Genomic DNA, 20,824 nt, shown 5'->3' on the forward strand with positions numbered 1-20,824 from the left:
ACAAATTAAAGTCTGGCTTAATTTGCCCTGGAGAACCAGAACATTTCTGTCAGGAAAGCTCCTTGAGAGCGTATGGGAGATAGGGAGTAAGAAGCTCTCGAGCTCAGCGTTCTTTCTGTAGAGCTCAGCACTGAGAAGCACAAGGTTAAAGTATTGAGTGGAATCTGGCTGTGGGCTAAAGCGGGGACAGGACATGGACAGTGGGGCCTGTGTCAGGGCTATGGTGTGGTCACTCCTTCACCCGTCTGCAAGCTGACTTCTTGGGCATTGAGAAAGCACTGGTGCTTTTGAAACTTCTGTATTATAATGATAATTGAAGCTGGACAGGTAGACTTTCCCTCTACGGTTGTGTCCAAGGGATAGAACTTGGGTTGTCCAACCTTGCAGCAGGTGCCCTGCCTACTGAGCCATCTCAACAGCCTCTTCACTTTTAAAGATTTAATAACACTAAGGTATCTAACAGCAGCGATTCCAGAAGTTTAGTGTCTAAGTGCAATCAGTGTGGGCAGTGCATGCCCCTGATCGTAGCACTGGAGGGTCAGGAGCTCAAGGCCACAGCCTCGTGAGCCTACGTGAGACCCTGCAGAGAGAGGAAGAGATGGGAGCAGGAAGAAAAGAAATTGTTAACATATATAATCTTAGAGTCAGAGAACTGGAGCCAGAAATCAGAGACTTAAAGGTCTAGGGAAGCAGAGTGAGAATATAGGTAAACGCAAATGTCCAAGCATCAGTACGTTGAAAGATAAACAGTTAATGTCCTTCCTATAGAAAGAACTTTTCTAGGTCAGAAAATGGACTGAGGGCATTCTTCAGAAGAGAAAAATATGTGGCTAGTGTGCCAGGCTTGTTTACACAAGACACTTTTTTCTTCTCAAATTGGTAGTTGGGGTTGAAGAGAGACAGCTCTGTAGATAAAAGCATTCCTTGCACTTGCAGAGGACCTGGGTTCATTTCCCAAAACCCACATAGTGGTTCACAGCCATCTGTAACTACAGTCCTAGGGGATCTAGCACCCTCCTCTGACCTCCAAGAACATAAGGCATGCACATGGTGCACATACATATGCAGGTAAAACATTCATGCACATAAAATAAATCTAAAATAAAATTGTTAAACCGGTGTGTGTGGGGGCTGTTGTTTTGTGTTTTTAATTAGTACAGGGCTGAGAAGATGGTTTTGTAGGTAAAGTGCTTGCAATGCAAGGAGGAAGACCCGAGTTCCCATCCCTAGCACCTGCTACAAAGACAGGGATGGCTGGAGCCCTGGTGTTTGGGATGAGGAGGAACAGAAACAGTTTTCCCGGAGTTCACTGGCCATCTAGGCTACCTACTGGTAAATACCAGTTTCAGATAAGATGGAGAATACAGAGAAAGACACCAACACACAAGAACAATATATAGTAACCAATAATAATGTTAATATCACTCACTCATCTGGGGTTTTGGGAAATGCATTCACCGGCATTCCCACCTAATCAGGAGGTTAAGGCAGGGAGTTCAGAGTTTAAGACTAAGCTGGGCTATATAGCTAAGATCTCCAAATACACATATGATGTGTACACACACATGCAGCTGTTACCCAGAGGTAGAGAAGAAGGCTGTAAGGCTGTGGATGTGCTTCAGGGAAGCAGTGCTGGACCCAGTCCTGAAGGTTAGGGCGGCCATCTCAATGCAGGCCTTCTGCATAGTGCAGAAGGGCAGGTCTAGCTGCATCACACAAGGTCTTGGCCACCTGGGGAAAGAGCTTAGGATTGGTGGTAATGCAAGCTGTGGTGTGCGCATTGAATAATGAGAACACTCCAGGAGAATTCTCAAGGCTATTGGCTGGGCTGACTTACCTGGAGAAACTTCCTAACCTTGGCCCCTTGGTTCTTACAGTGCTGTGGGGCATGGGGCACCTGATAATCTCATCAGCACTGAGTGAGGCATGGCATCTAGACACACAGGTTAGGTTCCTGGGCAGGTGGTTTTGGCTGTGTGTCTGTCTGTGACTGCCTCTCCAGACTGAGTATGGTAAAGTACTCTAGGGATTTGTGTTTTCATGATCTACAGGTCTGTTCCCTTTTCCGGAAACAGTACGTGTTCTTAAATCATCTTGTTTTTTAGTATCAACTCATAAGTGAGTCCATTAACATTTCATGTAAGTCTTTTCTCCTTTTAAAATGTCCATGAGCCTCTGCTTATTAAAGAGACCATATAGGCAGTTAAGGATTTGTTTGTTAGAGTTCGTTTTCTTAAGGAACCTTACGACATGAACAGAAGCAGCACAGCACAGTATCCCTCTTCACCCTGCCAAGTGCTCACCACTCCCGTCAGCAGTCAGCCCTGGGCTGTGTTGGTTGTTGTGCTGCGTCTCTGTCCTTGTAGTAGATTCCACTCAGAATCTGCTGCTGCACATCATCATTGAGGTGTTAGGAGAAATGTCTTGGCTGTGCTGTAAAAGCTGAGAACCAAGGCGAGGGGAGGGCACTGCAGGGAGTCACATCCCTGATAGAACCTGCCTCTTTCACATACCCACTTACCTCAGTCAGCTGGCTTTCAGCACACTGGAGTTGTCCCCCCATTGTAGCTTCTTGATGCCTGTCAGTGAGTGAAGGCCATAGCATTTGACTGTATCAGCAGAGTGAGTGACAGAGGAACTTGCTGTTGACAAGCAGACACAGCAGAAGACTTTCCCCCTTAAGGCCTTTATGTGTCTCTTAAATGAAGTGTTCCAGAGTTTAGGGTTTGGGAGTATAACACCTAAATTTTTGCTTCACCTTGAAATGTTTGTAATAGGTGTAGAGCAAGTTCTGACATGATGCTTGTCTTGTTAACTGAATAAAGAAATGAATTCTGTATTTGTTTTGGTTTCGGTTGTTTTGGTTTGGATTTTGCTTGAGGAAAAGCCTTTTTTTTTTTTTTTAATGTAATTGGAGGTTTTCTAGGCACTGTTTCTTAGCCATGTCATGTGCCTACTCAAACCAGTTCAGCTGCATGCCATATTCTATTAAATAGATATATTAAAAAAAAAAAGCAGGCTAACAAGATGGCTCAGTGGGTAAAGATACTTGCCACCAATTCTGCCAACCTGAGTTTAATGCCCACAACCTATGTGATAGGGAGAGAACCAATTCCCAGTTGTCCTCTAACCTTGACCTGCACACATGACATGCTCTTAAGTGTACACACTAAGCAAATGTATTTTCAAAAAGGAAAATGACAAAAGTTGACCATTTAAAACTGAAGGTGACTGCTCGGTGTTCAGCGGGTACGTGTCTGCTATGTCAGTACTGTTCTGCTGCCCACGCTAGCATACCTCAGCCAGCATGGGCAGTCTGATGCCTTGCCTCAGAAATTTGAACAGAACTCCTTTGACGACATCCCCACCTGTAGACCGCACTTTCACACACACATGTGCATACTCACGCTGTGCCTTCCTGGCAGATGCTATCTGCCTATCAGCCATCCCTCTTGCAGGTGGTAGTGCCTGTGACACTGTCTGCACATTCTGCCGCTGGTGCCTAAAAATACGTCACAATTGTCACCTTTTCCCAACAGCTTCTTTTGCTCCAATAAGCTTTGCCATCAAAGCCAAAGAAAATGACCTCCTTCCCTTGGAGAAAAACCGTGTCAAGCTGGACGATGACAGTGAAGAGGATGAAGAAAGCAGGGAATGCCAGGAAAGCACAAGCAGCGTGGCCAACCCCAGCCCTGCTGTTGCCCCGCCCTCCGTAGCTGTAGAGGAGAAGAAACCACAGCTTACCCAGGAGGAGCTGGAAGCCAAGCAAGGTTTGTCGAGCTTTTAAAGTTCTTGAAAGAAAGAAGACAAATATAAGATTTATGTGCTAAGCCAGAAATTCTAAGACTTCGAACGAAAGCCTGGAGCTATGCAGGAGCATTCTGAACGTCCTGTGTGCACTGCCATGGCACTGCGCTCCTTCACTTGATGCAGTGCCCTTGGCAATCTGTACTCAGAGCAGCCTAATGCGCTAAGCGGGCGGCTCTAATGGAGGCGCACTTTGTACTTGGACGACAGCCCCAGGGTGAGACACCAGGCCTGGACTCCCAGCGCTGGCTAATGCACCACACTGGGAGAGGCCTTTTTGTGAGACTTGTCTTTCAGCAGAACCATCAGCCCTTGAAGATGATGCCTGCCAGAGCTGATTTCTCAGCCCTGGGTCATCTTCATGGGTCACAGCATGGCCAGTAGCATATGGGCTGGGGCTGCTACAGTGCTTGCCTAACCTTTTGGGGACATCTGCCCCTCCAAAATAAGTCGTCTTCCACAGTGAAGTGGCTACTCAGTGACTGCGTTTGTGTTTTTACCTGTTGTAACTGCTTTTCTTGGAATGTGTTTCTGGGTATGCATGAACAGACCATACAGCCCTGACTAAAGGAGACTCCTGGAGCCAGTGTCCTCCAGAGAAAAGCATGCTGTGGGCCCACAGGCACTCTCCCTGTGTGTGAGCTCAGCAGCTTGCCATGCCCTCTGGACTCAGACACTTGCCACAGGGCATCACTCCTTGCCCACTTGGAGTGTGTTGGGGCCCTGTACATGAGAGCCATTCTGGGATTTCCAGTGTCCAGCCCAGCTTCTGCCACCGTGGAACCCCTTCAACCTCGCTGCCTTTGAAAATAAAGTGTACCTCCCCCCAAAAGCCATAATAAGTTTATTTTCTGAAAATATTGGTCTGTCCAGGTATCTACCTGCTTTGGCTTAGTATTGAAATGACAGTGTTGGATAGCCAGAAGGTGCCTATGAAAACCAGAAATGAAATGCTACTTGCTGTAGACTCTGCCTTTCTTATTTCCTTTAGCAAAACAAAAGCTGGAGGACCGCCTTGCAGCTGCTGCCCGGGAAAAGCTAGCCCAGGCATCCAAGGAATCAAAGGAGAAGCAGCTTCAGGCTGAACGTAAAAGGAAAGCAGCGTTGTTCTTACAAACCTTAAAAAATCCTCTTCCAGAAGCAGAAGTTGGGAAACTTGAGGAGAGTACTTTCGGAGTTGAGGTACGTAGAAGGACATCCTGATGGCATACTTGTGGTAGATGAAAGTTGGTCTGGACTCACCCTTGGCTTTGGAGCCACAGCCTGAGCCAGATGGCAGCAGCCCAACCAACACCTCCCTCCAGCATAGTCACAGACTTTGCTCATAGCTTTGAGTCTGTGACGAGACCCTGTGCCAGTTACCTTATAGACAGACCAGACTCAGGCTGCACTCTCAGAGCACATAGGTGTGGGTCCTGATCAGGAAGCCCAGCTCATGGTCCTCCATGTAGGGCCTCCAGCTGCATGTCGTCAGACAGCTACGGCTAGAGCAGGGCCTCAGTGGTCACAGCCACATTGTTGAGCTTACACTTGGGGGCAGAGATCTCAGTGCCAGCATCTGTATCCTGTATTGTGCTGTAATTTTAAAGAGGTAAACAGTAGCCATCCATGTCTGGGTGTAGCTCTGAGGTAGAGCACTAGTGTGTAGGAGGCCCTGAGCTCATTCTCAACACCAAAAGGTCATGGCCTAAGTGCTGGCCGTGAACAGGAACATCACACGGTACCTTAGGATGCTTTGTGTGGAGAGATGGGAAAGCAGTGCCCATCTCCCAGAACCTTCAGTGAACACTGTTGGTGGCAGCTGTGAGAATTCTGGTCATGCCTGTCTGTCTCCAGGTGTCTTTAAATATCCTTTATGCTTGGTGTCTTAGTTAGGGTTTTCTTGCTGTGAAAAGTCACCATGACCACAACTCCTATAAAGAACAGATTAGGGCTGGTTTACAGTTCAGAGATTTAGTCTAATATCATCATGACAGGAAGCATTGTGGCACATAGGCAGACATGGTGCTAGAGAGGAGCTGAGAGTTCTGAGCCCACTCCCAGTGAGATACTTCCTCCAAGGTCTACCTCCCAATAGTGCCACGCCCTCTGAGCCTATCAGGGCCATTTTCATTCGGACTACCTCACTTAGCTTTCGTTCATAGTGGAGTACAAGCCCTTTGCTCTTGTTTGCTATTGTTAGAAAGACAAAGTGTCGGGGTGGCAGGCATGTGCCACCACAGCCTTTTTAACTTTAATTACATTGATATTTGTAAGGACCTTTGGAGTCTGGAGTGTCCCTGTGGTTAAAGTTTCCCATCTCCTGGATGTCCAGACCTGCTGTTTCTATGTCTACCAGCATCTTTTTAGTGGTTCTGTTCTTGAGGGTAACCTCTGCACTGCCCTTCCCAGAATGAGCTTTTCAAAGAGGTGGCAGAACCCCACTAGGGCACTATGACCCCATTTCCCAGAGCCCCACAGAGATAGGCTGTCTTCTGGTCCCTCAGACAAAGCCTGTTCCTGCAGAAATGGAGGAGCAAAGTACACACAGCTGGGGGCAGCCATTATGCACTGTGGCCCTGGATGAGGGCATGTGTGAGGCTCTGTGGTGTGGGGCATGCAGGAGCTCTGCAGCTTTGGAGAGACATGGGCAGCAAGAACAGGAAGCTTACAAGGGCCTGGCTGGGTAGGGACGTGTGGAGCCTGATTGAATCTCTTGTTTCACTATCCTTTGTACAGCGACCAGAGGTTAAGACACATCTGTAAGCCTGGAATGTAGCTCAGTTGGCAGTGTGCTTGCCTGGCATGCACAGGGTCCTTCCTAGGCTTGTCCTTGACACATGTTAGCGTACTATAATCCCAGCAGTGCAGAGAGAGAAGCAGGAGGTTCAGAAGGTCAGGTCATCCTTGCTTATGACAAGTTCAAAGTCAGCCTGCACTACATGAGAACTTGTCTCAAAGTTGGAGTGAGACAGGACAGTGTGAGGAGGCTCAGTAGGTAGAGATGCTTGCTGCCAAGACTAATAAGCATGAGTTTGATACATAGTACCCACATGAGAAAGCTGACTCAGTAAGTTCTCCTCTGACCTCCACACACATGCACACACAGAAAGACAGATAAAGTGTACATTTTAAAAATATGTAAAGCCACATGTGCAGATAGATAAAAACAAGTCATGATTGCAAGGTTGACTCTGTGTTCTCAGATTCTGGATGTTTTAATGGGGACTCAGTCTGTCAAAGTCGTTTGTCATCAGCCTGTTGGCAGCACCACAGTGCTGACCCAGCTTGTGCCTTCTCTCAGAGTGGCTCCATTCTTGTCTGCCAGCCTTGGCCCTGTCTGTAATCCATGGTTGTTTGACTTTGGAGTGGTCTCCCTGGTTGCGTGTGCACAGGAGGATTATAAGGGTGCATGAGGAGAGCAGCTGGTGATAAGTGTCTTGACTGCTTTGAAACAAAAAGGCTCAGAGTAAATAGTCTATAAATGATAGTCAAACCCAAAATGGTACTAATCTCAAGCAACTTGCCCTTGACTTTGCCAAGTTCCTTGATATATGTACTTGGCCTACAGATGTTGGCACATTCACCCAGTTAGCGACGTAGATGTAGACAGGAGTTCTTACAGGCTCCTAACGGACATGAGAGAAAGTCAGAGGTGGGACTACTAGATCTGTCAGGGCTGAGACTAGCTCAGCCAGCTCCTTAGGGTGCATTCTACCATGCACGTGTAACATGTGGTCTGTCCAATACCACTGGTCATTAGAGATGATTTTACAGATCCAGGTATGATTTCAAGTGATGTCTTAAAGCATGCTCATTAACATAGAAAAATATTACTGGATGGATATGGTGGCCCACACCTTTAATCCCAGTACTCAGGCCGATCTCTGTGAGTTCCAGGCCAGTCAGGGCTACACTGGTGTGGCCCCGTCTAGAAGAAGAAAGAGAGAGGTTAATGGCACACTAAATCTTTAAGCAGTCTCTCTAATAGCTAAAAATGTTGCATCAGTGATGCCAAGCCTGTCTGTGGTTAAGCATAGTGGCCTAAGCAGCAGGGAGCTCAGGGAAAGGCTGAGACACCGCCTTCCTGTCTGACAGCTGCAGGTAGCCATCTGGCCTCAGCTCAGCCCACTGGGCAGCTTTCACTGTGAGCTAGCAGCTCTGTAAGAGTCATGTGCAGGGCTACTCACCAACTCACCAGCTGCCTCTAGAGTGGGCCCAAGCGAAGCAGGAAGACAGGGCCCTCCTGCCTACAGTTGCAGGTTTACAAATGCACGTGCACACCACTTCTGTCCTCATTCCATCCCAGGGCTCCAGACAGCTGGAGCAGTATGGGGGGTGGGGGGTGGGGGTATCACAGAGCATCTACCTTGAAGTTTTCCATAAACCTTACTATTAAATCTTCTAGGCACAAATGAGAATTCTTCCATGTATAGTATTGAATGACTACTTCAAACTACATTTCTCCTGAAAGGCCAGAGAGAGTCTTTTGAGACAAACTCACTCTAACCTAGGCCAGTCTAGAATTAACTTTGTAGTCCAAGCAGGCTTCAAACTCAAAGCAGTTTTCTTCTCTCTGCCTCCCACATGCTTCAATAACAGGTTTGATCCAGCTCACACAGAAGGGGATTTTTATATATGTCCACTGAAAGGTCTTCTTTCCTCAGAGTCAAGAACTATCTGCCCAGAGCGTTGTGTTCTCGGTTGACACCTACACATTCACTTTTCTGTTTCCAGGAAACTGGTGTCATGCCCTGTCCTCTGCTGGTTGGTGGTAGAACTCTGCCCATGTTGGAGGGGAAGCCTCCAGAAAGGCCTTCAAACAGATGCAGAGACCCACCAAGAGAAGAAGAAAGAGAGAAAAAGAAGAAGAAGCACAAAAAACGGTCTCGGACGAGGTCCCGCTCTCCCAAGTACCACTCGTCTTCCAAGCCCAGGTCTAGATCCCACTCAAAAGCAAAGCACTCCCTGCCCAGTGCCTACCGGACAGTGCGGCGGTCGAGGTAGGTGTGCCGGCACTCAAGCCTTCTTGCTCCCATCCGCCCTACACTCTGAGCCGCTTCCTGCTACCCTATAAAGCCAGCAGAATTTAAAAAGAGCACAGGCTAGAGTGTGTGTGGGAGAATGTGTGTGTCTTGCAAATCCAAAGATTTTTTTAAAAGAACATTGCTGAGACTTCAGAGCTCAGCTGTCACTGCAGGTTAAATGATTCATTTATGCTTCTTATCTCTGCATAGCTTACTTAAACTTCACTATTCACTCAAGGTGGAAACAAGAAGATCTCCAGTTCAAGGCCAGTCTAAGCTACACTGGGGTTGTAGCTCAGTCAGTACATCCTGCTGTTGAGCGTGAGGACTTGAGTGAAGAAGCCGAGCATGCTGGTGCCTGCCTCTAATCCTAGCATAGGGGAGGTGGGCACAGAGGGGCTCATTGTCTAGCCAGCCCAGCCTACTGAGCAAAATCCAGGCCAGTGAGGAACCTTGTCTCATAAAATCAGGTGAACGGGATGGATGTGAGGGCATAAACCTTTACTCCTAGTACTCAAAAGACAAAGGCAGGAGGATCACTGTGAGTTCAAGGCCAACCTGGTCTGTATAGCAAGTTGTAGGCTGACTAGGGCTACATAGTGAGACCAGGCTCAAAAGTCAAAACAAACAAAAACCCCACAATGGCTTCTGAGGAAGAACACCCAAGTTGCCCTCTGACTTACACATGAACGTGAGCGTGCATACACACACAAACATACAGTCACAAACACACATAAAACGAGTTAGTCTCTCCCTCCCACCAAGATTTGTAAAAATGGAAATTGTAGGTGAGCATGGTGACACTTGCCCATGGTCCTAGTGCCTGGAGGAGGGAGGCAGGAGGATCAAGGTGTCCAGGACTATTTTTAACCATAGAGTAGATTTAAGAACAGGTGACTGCCTCCTAGGGAGTGGGAGATGAGTGTTTTACACGTTCTGAAGTGAGCCTGGCACGTGTGTTGAGTTGTAGAAATTCCTAGGCTGGCATGCTGGAGTCTTTTGTATGAATAAACTTGCCTGTGCTGAGTGCTTGTGGCTGAAGCGGTGCAGCTTTTCCCCCACTCAAGCTGTGCTCAGATGTTCCGCACAATGTCTGAAGTGAGAATGAATGAGGCACCAGTGTGCATCTATGTCTCTTAACCTGCTGCCTCTCCAGCAGTCTACCAGCAAGCCTTCTGCCCAAGGTGCCAGGGGTCCAGGAAGCAGCTCGGCATTGCTGTCAACAGAGTTAGTAAACTTGTACTTAAAGGATGCCATGGCATCCCCTTAGTTCTGAAGGCTTGAAAATGCAGCTCAGCATTTGGTAGTGTGATGGAGATTGAGAGCGCCTGTCCAGCCTTTAGTTCTCACCCTGCCCTGGGTTTCTGATGTCCTGGACTCTGATCAGGTGACCTCACCCCAGCATTCATTAAGCCCAGGTACCCGTGCTGTAAATACTATTCATAGGCACTGGTGTCCTGTGTTCCTGGATGCGCAGTGCAGTGTTCTCTCTGATGTGGTAAAGTGGTGTGCTTTCTCCTTTGCCCACACCAAGCCTGGGGTTGACAAGTGTCTGACCTGTCCTCATCGGGGTAGGTTTGTCTTCATGGAGAGCCCTTGGCTCTAGTTCTTGGAAGTGCAACATTCTGAACCGTTAACTGTGCACACGCAGGACCCATGATATTTCTTAGAAAAATGAACAGGTTTGCTGTCATGTTTTATTTTTATCTATTTATTTATTTATTTATTTTTTAGCACCCCCAGAATTTATGTTCCAGATCCAAACTACAGAGCTATACCAACCCGTCATCTCACACTGGCCAGTCAGTTCTCCCTGGTTTCCTCTACTCCAGGGTTCAGACAAGGGAAGAACAATTCCCTCATGACTCTCAGGCCTTGAACCAATAGAGAGGGTTCCCAGCTCTGGCTCGCTGTGTTCATCTCAGTGTGTGGCATGAAGACTGCCACTGACCTGTTCTTACCTGTCCTCTGCCTGTCCAACCTGAGTTTGCAGTAGGCTTAGATTTGCATATTTTGTACAGGTGCATTATTCATAACACTTTACATCTTAGTGTCTACAGGTCTAAGGAACAAAACCCTACTACTTAGTCTAATTCTCAGTTAAAAGACAAAATGAAGCTGAAATTTTTCTGGCCATTATTTCATCTCAATTTGACCTTCAATGAAAATGTTTGACAGTGTCAGGGCTGGTTATTCTCAAAGCCCCCAAACTTCCGTTTCGGTGGCTGAGGGAGGATCAGAAAAGAGGCTTTTGGTTTATCTGGTTAAATAACACAGGTACTTTACCTCGGGAGAGAAGTCCATCGTTAGTGTTTGGTTTTACAGTTTAGATAGAATACCAAGACAAGGCTTGCTGCAGAGTAAGTGATTTGCACTGTGGCCCCCTCTTAGCTGCTGTCTGTCCACACAACACTGAAAGCTGGAATGGGGCCCTTGGAAGGCACAGTCCCTGGCTGCATGGCAGGCCTCAGCCTCAGTCCTCTTTATGAGATAGGGTCATGTTGCCCACTGCAGGCCCTGCAGCACTCTCATTCCCAGGATGGAAGCAGCTGGAAAGCCGTGGTTATGGAAGGGGAAGTAGCCATGCCTATGCTCCCCGCACCCAGACCGAGGCAGGAGAAGTAAGCATGTCTTGTGCCAGCCTGCCGTCCATACTAAGACAGAAAACACCAAATAAAAGGTTGCAGTTGTGGCTGAAACAAGAGAGCAGGCTCCATATTACTATGAGCTGTTGACATTCTAACCATAGTGAAGAAAATGCTGGTGATGCTGTCATTATCTTATCTTTAGCTATCCTTTCAGGTAGAGGAACCCATTACCATGGTAACATCTACAATAGGCCATCCTTGCCAGACTTATTTTTCAGGCCTGACACAGCCTAAGTGGTCATTTTTAAATGACTGCCAGCTCAAAGTAAAATGCTGCAGTTGTTGGCATCCTCCTGTGGTAGCATACTGCAACCGAAATGCATAATCTTCCCTATACTAAGTGGCTCTGGTCCCACATAAAATGCAGGACAGTCTGATTTTCGTTTACTGTGTGATGTGCTTGTAGGACAGAAGCTTTGCTTACTCCATATGTCCAATCTGTAGGTGGCTTTGGATCTGCAAAGGCAAGTTCTCCACAATGAAACACTTCAGTTTCATAACTCAGTCCCTCAGAAAGCATGGTGGTTCTGAGGATCTGGGTCAGCACTGACCAAAGGGTAGATCTTGTCCATGGTGCAGCTCCTGCTTGCCCTTGTGCTGGGTACAGCTTTCAGTCTCACTGAAGTGAGGCAGCAGGCACGCAGGTAAATCATGTGTAATGGTGTGGGGTCACTGCACTGACTTACACCAGGGACGCATGAAGGCATGCTTACCTGCTAACTTCTGAAGTCATTTCCCCTTAGTATTCAAGTGTTGAGCTGAGTGTCTGAACACCAGCCATTGGAGAGGGTCTGCTTGATAAAGACATTCTTTAAGGAGAACTCCATACATTCCTTCAAATGAGGGAGGGGTGCAAGGTAATGGGACTTTGTTTGACTTTGCTGGTTCCATTTAGCATTTGGTAAGAAAGCTGGCAGTGGTGGCACACACTTTTATTCCCAGCAATCCGGAGGCAGAACAAGTTCCTGGACAGTCAAGACTACACAGAGAAACCCTGTCTCAAAACAAAACAAAACAAAAACAAAAAAGAAGCAAACAAAATAGCCACGAAGAACTTGTACAGGCATTGAGGTTCTATAACATTGACATTCTATTTTAGTTTTAAATTGTTGAGTCTTTTACTATCCGTTTTCCAGTGGTAAACTATAACAAACTAGAAAAGGAAATTTAACCCCCAAAACTGTCTTTTAAAGGAAGAAAGGGTATGGTTAGAACTTCTGTATTCCTGTGGGTATAGGTGATAGTTTTATGTTGGGGTGACCTGTGGCCAAGCTAGGAAAGGCTCAGATACCTGCTCTTAACAATGCCAAACCTGTGAATGGGATAAACAGAGGGGAGCTTGGCCCCAGTGCAGTTAACCTTCACAGCCGTAGCCAGTTCCTGGTGGGTTAGATCCACAGCCTGGCTTCCGAGTCACTGTTGATGTCCCACAGCTGTGAGAAGCCAGAGCAGGGAGAGGAGCAGTAGAAGTGGTTGGTATGGGTGCAGACACTGGCATCCCGACAATAGTTTGGAGTTTTATCATTAAAAATTTCCTGCTTCCGAAAGCAAAGCATTGTGGTCATTCAGAAAGGGATGTCTTTGTTGCACTGTGCCTGGAAGTTTTAAATTCAGACCAGTTTGTCTTCTTTAAGAAGGCCTGTGGTGACATCACACTACTGATTTACTCGTAGGCTGAAATTCCTGGCTCTTGCCCTGTCCTGGCATCAATATTAAGAGCCTGGTTAACAAAATTAAAAGCATTAAGGCTTACTTGATTACAGTGAAACCCGCAGAATTGCTGGCTGTTACTTGGTGCCCTGTTCTGAGCAGGGCTTCCTTCCCAGGAGAGTTGCACTCTACTGGGAACAGCCGCTGTGTTCTGAAAAATTCTTACTACTAATGGCCACTGCAAAACAGTATTGTACTTCAACGTTTTGAATCTGCAGGCATTTAAAACTAACTTATTTTTCCTAATTGTTGAGTTTATTGTAGAATTCTATGCTAAGCATCCATAGGTGCTAAAGCTTTGAGTGAGCGGAGCTTTCTCATGGCTCTGGTAGCACCCAGCCCGGCACATTTCATTCTGAATGTGAAGTATGTGCCTCCGACCGCAGGCCCTCAGCCTCCCCAGGGATCTTGAGTGTGGAGCCTTGTCCCAGCAGCTCGGCAGTGGCGGCAGCACAGCAGGAGAGTTCTCAGGCAGCCTCGGCCTCGAGCAGCTTTGACTCCTGGAGCTCTTTTGAGGGGAAACCTGGTAAACCGTCAAGGTGTCTGACTGCCCCCACCTCTGTAGTCTGTGTAGCCTAGGGAAGGTCTGGGGAGGCACGCCACCTAGACCAGCCCGGCTGGAGAGGCCAGCACGGGCTCATGGGGACCAGGATATGACCAAAACTTGATTCCTGAACAACTGTGTGTTGTTTTTATTGGGAGGGAGGAACTCATTCTGTTTAGAATGATTCAGTGAAGAACTTTTTCAAATTTTGAAGTCAAACTGCTCTCTTAATAATGTTTTTGAGTAGGTTGTCATGGAAACTGAACAAAGAGAGTTCGGGTTTGGGAGGGCTTTTTTCCCCCTAAATTTCTGCTTACTGCACATTTTCCTGAAATAGCAGATGGTCGGAGAACATAAAAGTCTCAAACCATTGTTGAGGAACCCTTTATTAAGGACCTCCAGATTCACAAAGGGTGAGAGGGACTTGAGGGTCTGTCTTGCTATTTGTGGAGTATATCCCGGCATGAATCAAAATAAAAAAAGTATAAGTATTCTTAGATTTTTTTTTTTTTGGTCCATGAAACCTCCCATAGACTTAAAGTAGTCAGACTGTCACGAGGGTATCATGTTTTGAGCAGGTGCAGGGTTTGGGCTTCATGCCAGTGGGTCTGCAGTATGGTCCTGATGCCTCCTGCCCCTCATCTCAGGTCCATGGCCTGAGATGAGTAACAGGAGGAATGTCATGGTGCAACCTGCAGTTCTTAGCTTCTCAACCTTTAGTTTCTCCCTACTGCCAGTATCTAGGCGCCTTTCCCTGCCTGAGCATAGGAATGGATTCAGGGAGTTGAAAGTCCCAGGCTGGGAGAGAGCACAAGGCAGGAGCAGGGAGGCTCAAGCCGCAGCCTCCTGAAGACCTGAGCCTTGCTGTAGTGCAGGCAGGGGTGGGGAGAGGTCCTGTACCTCCAAGCTGGTGTCAGGATGCACAGCCTCTAAAGATGCAGGGCCCATCTGCGCAGCCTGCATCTCAGACTGAGGTCTCTTTCGCCTCATGCTAGGGAGGTGCACACCACACAGACCAGGCCTCAGACAGAGCTAAAGTCTACTTTGTTGTCTGTCTAGGTCACGGTCTCGGTCCCCAAGAAGGAGAGCTCACTCTCCTGAGAGACGGCGGGAAGAAAGGAGTGTCCCTACAGCCTACCGGATGAGCGGCAGCCCTGGAGTCAGCAGGAAAAGGACCCGTTCCAGGTAGGCTACCATGTCTCACAGGGAAAAACGTGTCTGAAGTCTTGGTGTCTGTCACCTGTGTGAAAGAGTCACAGATAATGAAAGGGTGCAGTCCCTTTCTTCAGTAGGGCTGTCTCTTGGGATCATGTGGGTTCCAGGGCACAATGTGTCCATGCCTGTGGAACCCTCAAATGGCTTTTCTCTGGACCCTGCTCTTCCTTAACACTAACCCAGGGCCCTTGCTATCTCTGCTGAATCTACCCCAGTCCCTCCCAGCTGTCTTCAGGGAACAGGGGTCAACTAAGAAAAAATAGACATCTTTTCTCAGTGTCCTGCTTTGTCTCCAGTAATGACCACTGGAGCAGGGCAAAGAATAGATCCAGGCTGTGACCCTGGATCACTTCTGTATCCATTGTAAGGCTAACAGGGAGGTCAGCCAAAGTGGTTATAGAGCCACTAAATTTGAACCTAGCTCCTGGTAGCCAGGGACACCCTTTTACCCTGTGAGCCATAGTTTCCTTGTACCTCCACCTAGTGAGAACCCCAAGCTGCCCTGCCCTCTCTTGTCTAACTTTGGGAAACCTGTGTACACTCTGTGGTGCCTGCTTCTGTTGGCTGTGTTGGTCCCCTTGCATCTCTATAGCGCATTGCCTGAGTAAATCAGCTTATAGAGAGTGAGGGGTTATTTTGATCAGCTTTGGGGGTCTCTGTATGTTAGTCCTGTTGCTTTGGGCCTGTGCTGAGGCAGTGAATTGTTGTGGGAGCATGTTAGGGCCAAAAGCCTAAAGGTTGGTCCCTCTGCAGGGGGCATGTCCCTAGTGACCTACCACCTTCCACTAGGTCCCTCTTGAAGGTACTAGTCCCTCCCTGCAGCAGCCCTCTAGAGACCAAGTGGTTTATGTATAGGCTTTTGAAAGATGTTGGAAATCTAGACTCTGGCTGCAGTGGGGGCCGCCACTCCATGGGAGTCATGTTTCCAGCATGAGTGCTGCCCTGGAGCATCTTCCTCTGTTTCCAACAGTAGTGAGTGTCACCTAATGGATCACTCTAGTTCCCAGTTGGGAAGGAGTTGTCATGGGAAAAACAGCCAGAAAGGGCTAGAATCTGTGGGGGACAAACCCGGGATTACAGATAAACCGTGGACCTTGGGGCCCCAGCTATTGCCCATTGTCCACAGTGCTACCTAGAGGACATGGGTAGAGTAGGCAGCCTAAGGTGAAGGAGCAGCCTGCTAGCTGGTCACAGGCAGCCTGTTGACTGGGGAAGGAGATCATTCTCTGTTACCTGAGAAGCCAGCAGAGGAACATGAGGCTGATGAGTTTTAGCAAAGGGTTGCAATACAAGTTCACATTTATAAATTACATTCCAGCCTCTGTAATCCTCCCAGCTACTGCAATACACAGGATTCATTCCTGAAGCAAGTGGTTTAACATTTGAAGTTCATCATCACCTTTGGTATATGTAAAGGGCATGGTCTAAAATTAATTTTTACAGCAAAAGATCTTTCTCAACAGAAGAATTCTTGCTTTGCCCTCAAATTAACCTTTACGTTCAAAGAGAGATGATGGGAGAAGGTGGAAGAGGGCCGGTGTCCACAGTGCTGGGAGCCATCCCCATCTTAGGCATAGGACTTATGAGGCCTCTGAGCCTTCTGCTCGAGCACGGTTGTCCTAAAAGGATAGGAAGAGGCAGACAGCTGAGCACTGGAGCTGCTCCACGTGCAGTGCCATCCTGTCCCGCCCCGTTCAGTCCTGTGTCAGGCACTCTCCCTCCCTCCACACCGCCATCTCAGCGGGTAGGTCTGGCCTGTGCTAATTCTGATACTTGGCATCACCTAGATGGAAGGTATGCTGCTGTGCTCTTTTTGCACTATTGGACAGACTGATTATAGCTAACTAAGGAGCTTGGGGATTTTCTTTTTCTTTTTCTTTTGTGTTTTGTTTTTTGTTTTTTTTTTCAAAACAGGTGGGTTTTTTTTTTTTTCCTATGTAGCCCTGGCTGTACTAAAACTCCCTCTGTAGACCAGACTGGCCTGCAAACTCAAGAGATTTGCCTGCCTCTGCCTCCCTAGTACTGGGATCAAAGGTGCATTCCACCACTGCTCTGCCCACTAACTACGAGTCTTAATGTGGTACTGAAAGCACCTCACACATTCGTTCAGCTGCTCACTTGGCTGCATGTCCTCTTCTGCTTCCCTCTGGCTCCACCCACTCCACCTCTGTTGCAAAAGAATGCAGGCCAGCAGTGCTGTGGGATCGTGGTCCTCGGCATGGAAGGAGCACCTTAGTGATGGTGCACCTGGTCCCTCAGGTAAAGCTGCCTCTGCCCTGACCTCTGACCAAGCAGCTCACCTTCCAGTGGGCACTGAGCAAGCACGTGAGCTCTCTTCCCAGCAGCCTTCTGCCACGATAGTCAGTGACGGCCAGAATGGCTACCTTCTCTACTCTGTTGTCAGCTGGCCCCCCCTCCCTTGTCCAGCACTGCTCTGGACAGGTAGACTGTACAATTTCCTGTTCCCTTATTCTGTCTGATTGTGACAGACTCCAGGAGCCTCCAGGCCAGATGTCACATTGTTCTTCCGCGGGCTGTGGTGCTCCTCAGATACCAGTGTCCAGATCCTTCCTGCCTTTCTTGCCCCGGCTCTTTTCATTTTATTTTTATCTAATTATTTATGTGCATGAATGTCGGCATGCCTGTGCATCACATGTGTGCTTGGTGCCTGCTGAGGCCGGAAGAGAACTGGAGTTACACATGGTTGTGAGCTGCTATATGGCTTTGAGAAATTGAACTCGGGGCCTCTGGAAGAGCAGTGGGTGCTCTTGCCCACTGAGTCGTCTCTCCAGCCCACCCCACTTCTTGTTAGTGAGGGTTTGGAGATCAGGCCCTGAGCCTGATGCACATTTTTAGAGTGCAGTCTGGTAGACAGAGCATAGCAGTGCCCACCTGTGACCTCGCCATTGAACACACAGAAGATAGCATCAAGAGATCGAGGTTATCCATAGCTGAACAAGTTTATGAGACACTGTCAAAGCAAGAACGCAGTGCCAGCATCCGCAGACAGCATGAGCGTGGACAGTGAGTCATGTTTCACTAGAGCCCACGGAATTCCCACTGTTGTCAACAGGATGCCCTGGTGTGGTACTGAAGGAAAGAAGGAACGTAGGAATGGCTTCTTGCCACTGCACTCCTGATACAAAGCACTGCATCTGGCATAGCATCTGAAGTTAACAGCTGAAAGGCTCTCGGTGTGCTTGAGTGTTACTCATTCAAGGTGACCTTGGAAAAATGAGAGGATGTGCCTTACAGTTCCTTCAACAACCAGGAAGACTTAGCTGGAAAGCAAACAGGGTGGGGATGGCGCCTGCTGCCAAGCCTACCAGCCTGGGTGTGATCCCAGAAACTCACATGTTAGAAGAGAGAACGACACCCACAATCTGTTCTCTGACCCCCACATGTGGGCCTTAGCACAGACACACACACACAAACAAGTATGTATGTGCACACACAAAATAAGTAAATATAAATGTCTTCGAGGGTGAGAGGAAACCAGGGGTAGTACACACAGAGACAGAGGCCAGCCTGGTATATACAGTTCAGGACAGTCAGCCTACAGTAGTGAGACCCTGTCTCAAAAAAACAAAAAAAAATTTTAAAAAAAAATGTTTTTAAGTAAATGAATAAAAGCTAAGAGGATATAAAACATTAAAAATACTTCATTCAAAAGAAAATAGCAGATAAGGAAAGGAAAACAAAGGAGGAAGAGGGTGGGTGATAAGCAGGTCAGGCAGGTCCTAGGCTTGTTTATAAAGAGGTGGCTTTGGAGACTTGGGGGTATGAGCAGTGCTAGGGGTGAAGCCAAGGCCTCTCGTAGCTAAACAAAGCTCTCCACCATGGACCCCACTTTATGAGAGACAGTTTAGGGCCTGGGTTAGCTCAGTTGGTAGGGGACTCAAGACCTTGGCTCAGTCTTGGGCATAAACAGAGCCTATCTTCAGGAAGGTGTTAAGTGGGGGCAGCAGGAGCAGAGGGGTCATCTCTGCTACATGGCCTGTTTGAAGCTAGCCTGGACTAAGTGGAACTTTTGACTCAAAAAATAAGACACTTTAAAAATAAATATACTGGGGCTGGAGAGATAGCTCAGTGGTTAAGAGTACTGACTGTTCTCCCAAAGGTCCTGAGTTCAAATCCCAGCAACCACATGGTGGCTCACAACCATCTGTAATAAGATCTGACGCCCTCTTGTGGTGTGTCTGAAGACAGCTGCAGTGTACTTACATATAGTAAATAAATCTTAAAATATATATATACACACACACACACACACTAACAGATCTTAAAAGGCAAGGAAGATGTACTTCTCTGTTCTCATGGCAAGAAGGTGACAGCTAACTCTGAGGCAGGTGTTTTGTCATTGAGATGTGATGTTCAAAGTGTGCAAAGTGCAACAATGGCTCTTCAGTGCTTGGGAGAGTGACAGCAGGATACAGTGCAAGCAGATAGACACAGACTTGCAGCCATGGCCAGTGGCCCAGGGGCACAGCATTGACCTGGACAGTGGTGCAGTGTGTCAGAGACCTGAGACGACAGTATGGAAAGCCACGGGTGGGTTTACAGCACACCCCACGCACGCCTGCTGAGAGAAGCAGTCATTGAGAAAGAGTCAGCCATGCCTGGAAGTGTGGAACGTGGAAGCATGGCCTTTCTTCCGTGTCGGTGCCAGCTAGGAAAGACATCGCTTTCTCTAATGTCTACCTTATACTCCAAGAGGAAGGCAGTGTCGGAGTGTGGCCAGAGTCTGGGGAAAGAGCCAGTCAGCGGCAAAGCAGAAGCTAGGGAGGGACTCGTGAAAGTGAGCTGAGACACTGCAAGCAAAAGTAGTCAAAGAATTGATCTGTGGTTAGGCTGACAAGCAGGAATGGCCTACAGACTTGTAAATGGATAATAAGGAAATTCTTTCTTTCTGAGAGATGGACAAAGTCCCAAAGTGACAGGAGGCCATCATTTGATTGGTTCCTCGTCTGTTTAGGAAAATCCAGTTTAGGAACTGGAATTTACATCTTGGAACCTTGCTACCAGTTCCAACCTGTTTTTCCCGGTGAATCCAGTATGCAGGAATCAGGTTACCACTCGCTCATCCACCTTCTCAGTGGAGAGATGGGCACTTCCCACTCACGTCCAACCATATTGACTAATCCATAAGCCGGCAAGGATGCTGTGCGTATTCGTGGTCACAGACCAGTACTCTGAGAAACAGCCTCTCCTCAACTCTAGCAAACGGTACTGCTCACAGCTCTTGTCCTGTGCTCACAGCTCTTGTCCTGTGCTCTGTGGATCCAACCACCCCTACGCCTTCTGAGACCATGACAGTCAAAGGACAAAGGTGGAGTTCTTTGACCTCCTAGATCTCCGTGGCAGGAAAAGTCAAGCTTCATGCTGAAGCACTGACCGTGACACCCTCAGAGCCCACACTGCAGCCTGGGCCTCTGGTTAGATAGACCACAGCACTGAGACCGTGACACCCTCAGAGCCCACGCTGCGGCCTGGGCCTGTGGCTAGACCACAGCACTGAAGCAGTTCAGGGGGACTGGAGAGTTCTCCAGTGAAACCTGCTCAGCCTACTGAACACTGCAATGAGAAAGAACAAACTATACATGTTAGTTCAGTTTAGATCAGCATCTAAATGCACAAGCCAGAACCAGAAAACTGTGTGTGCCTGGGACTGCTTAGGATGGAGAGAACCCTGGTAGCTGGGGAGATGGCTCTCTCAGTAAGGTACCTGCCACACAAGCAGGAAGACTTGAGCTCTATCTACAGGATGTATATAAAAAGCCAGACAGGAGCCGGACGTGGTGGCGCATGTCTTTAATCCCAGCACTCGGGAGGCAGAGGCAGGTGGATTTCTGAGTTCGAGGCCAGCCTGGTCTACAAAGTGAGTTCCAGGACAG

The 20,824-nt window shown here is 48.0% G+C and overlaps 1 protein-coding gene across 5 annotated transcripts in view; it reads left to right on the forward strand.

The window, feature by feature from the left end:
- Positions 1 to 20,824, forward strand: part of Sfswap (splicing factor SWAP) — a 71,809-nt gene that overhangs the window by 45,967 nt on the left and 5,018 nt on the right. For 3 of the 5 annotated variants that reach the window (XM_021163135.2, XM_029477215.1, XM_029477216.1), the window contains exons 12-16: positions 3,540 to 3,770; positions 4,799 to 4,989; positions 8,524 to 8,789; positions 13,558 to 13,710; positions 14,775 to 14,900. In XM_021163135.2, coding sequence (XP_021018794.1) covers positions 3,540 to 3,770; positions 4,799 to 4,989; positions 8,524 to 8,789; positions 13,558 to 13,710; positions 14,775 to 14,900 — 967 coding nt within the window. The remainder of the gene's footprint in view (positions 1 to 3,539; positions 3,771 to 4,798; positions 4,990 to 8,523; positions 8,790 to 13,557; positions 13,711 to 14,774; positions 14,901 to 20,824) is intronic. The other 2 variants (XM_021163130.1, XM_021163132.2) reach the window with 1 other exon arrangement.

Source organism: Mus caroli, chromosome 5 (genome assembly GCF_900094665.2).
Source record: "Mus caroli chromosome 5, CAROLI_EIJ_v1.1, whole genome shotgun sequence".
NCBI classification, from domain to species: Eukaryota; Metazoa; Chordata; class Mammalia; order Rodentia; family Muridae; genus Mus; species Mus caroli.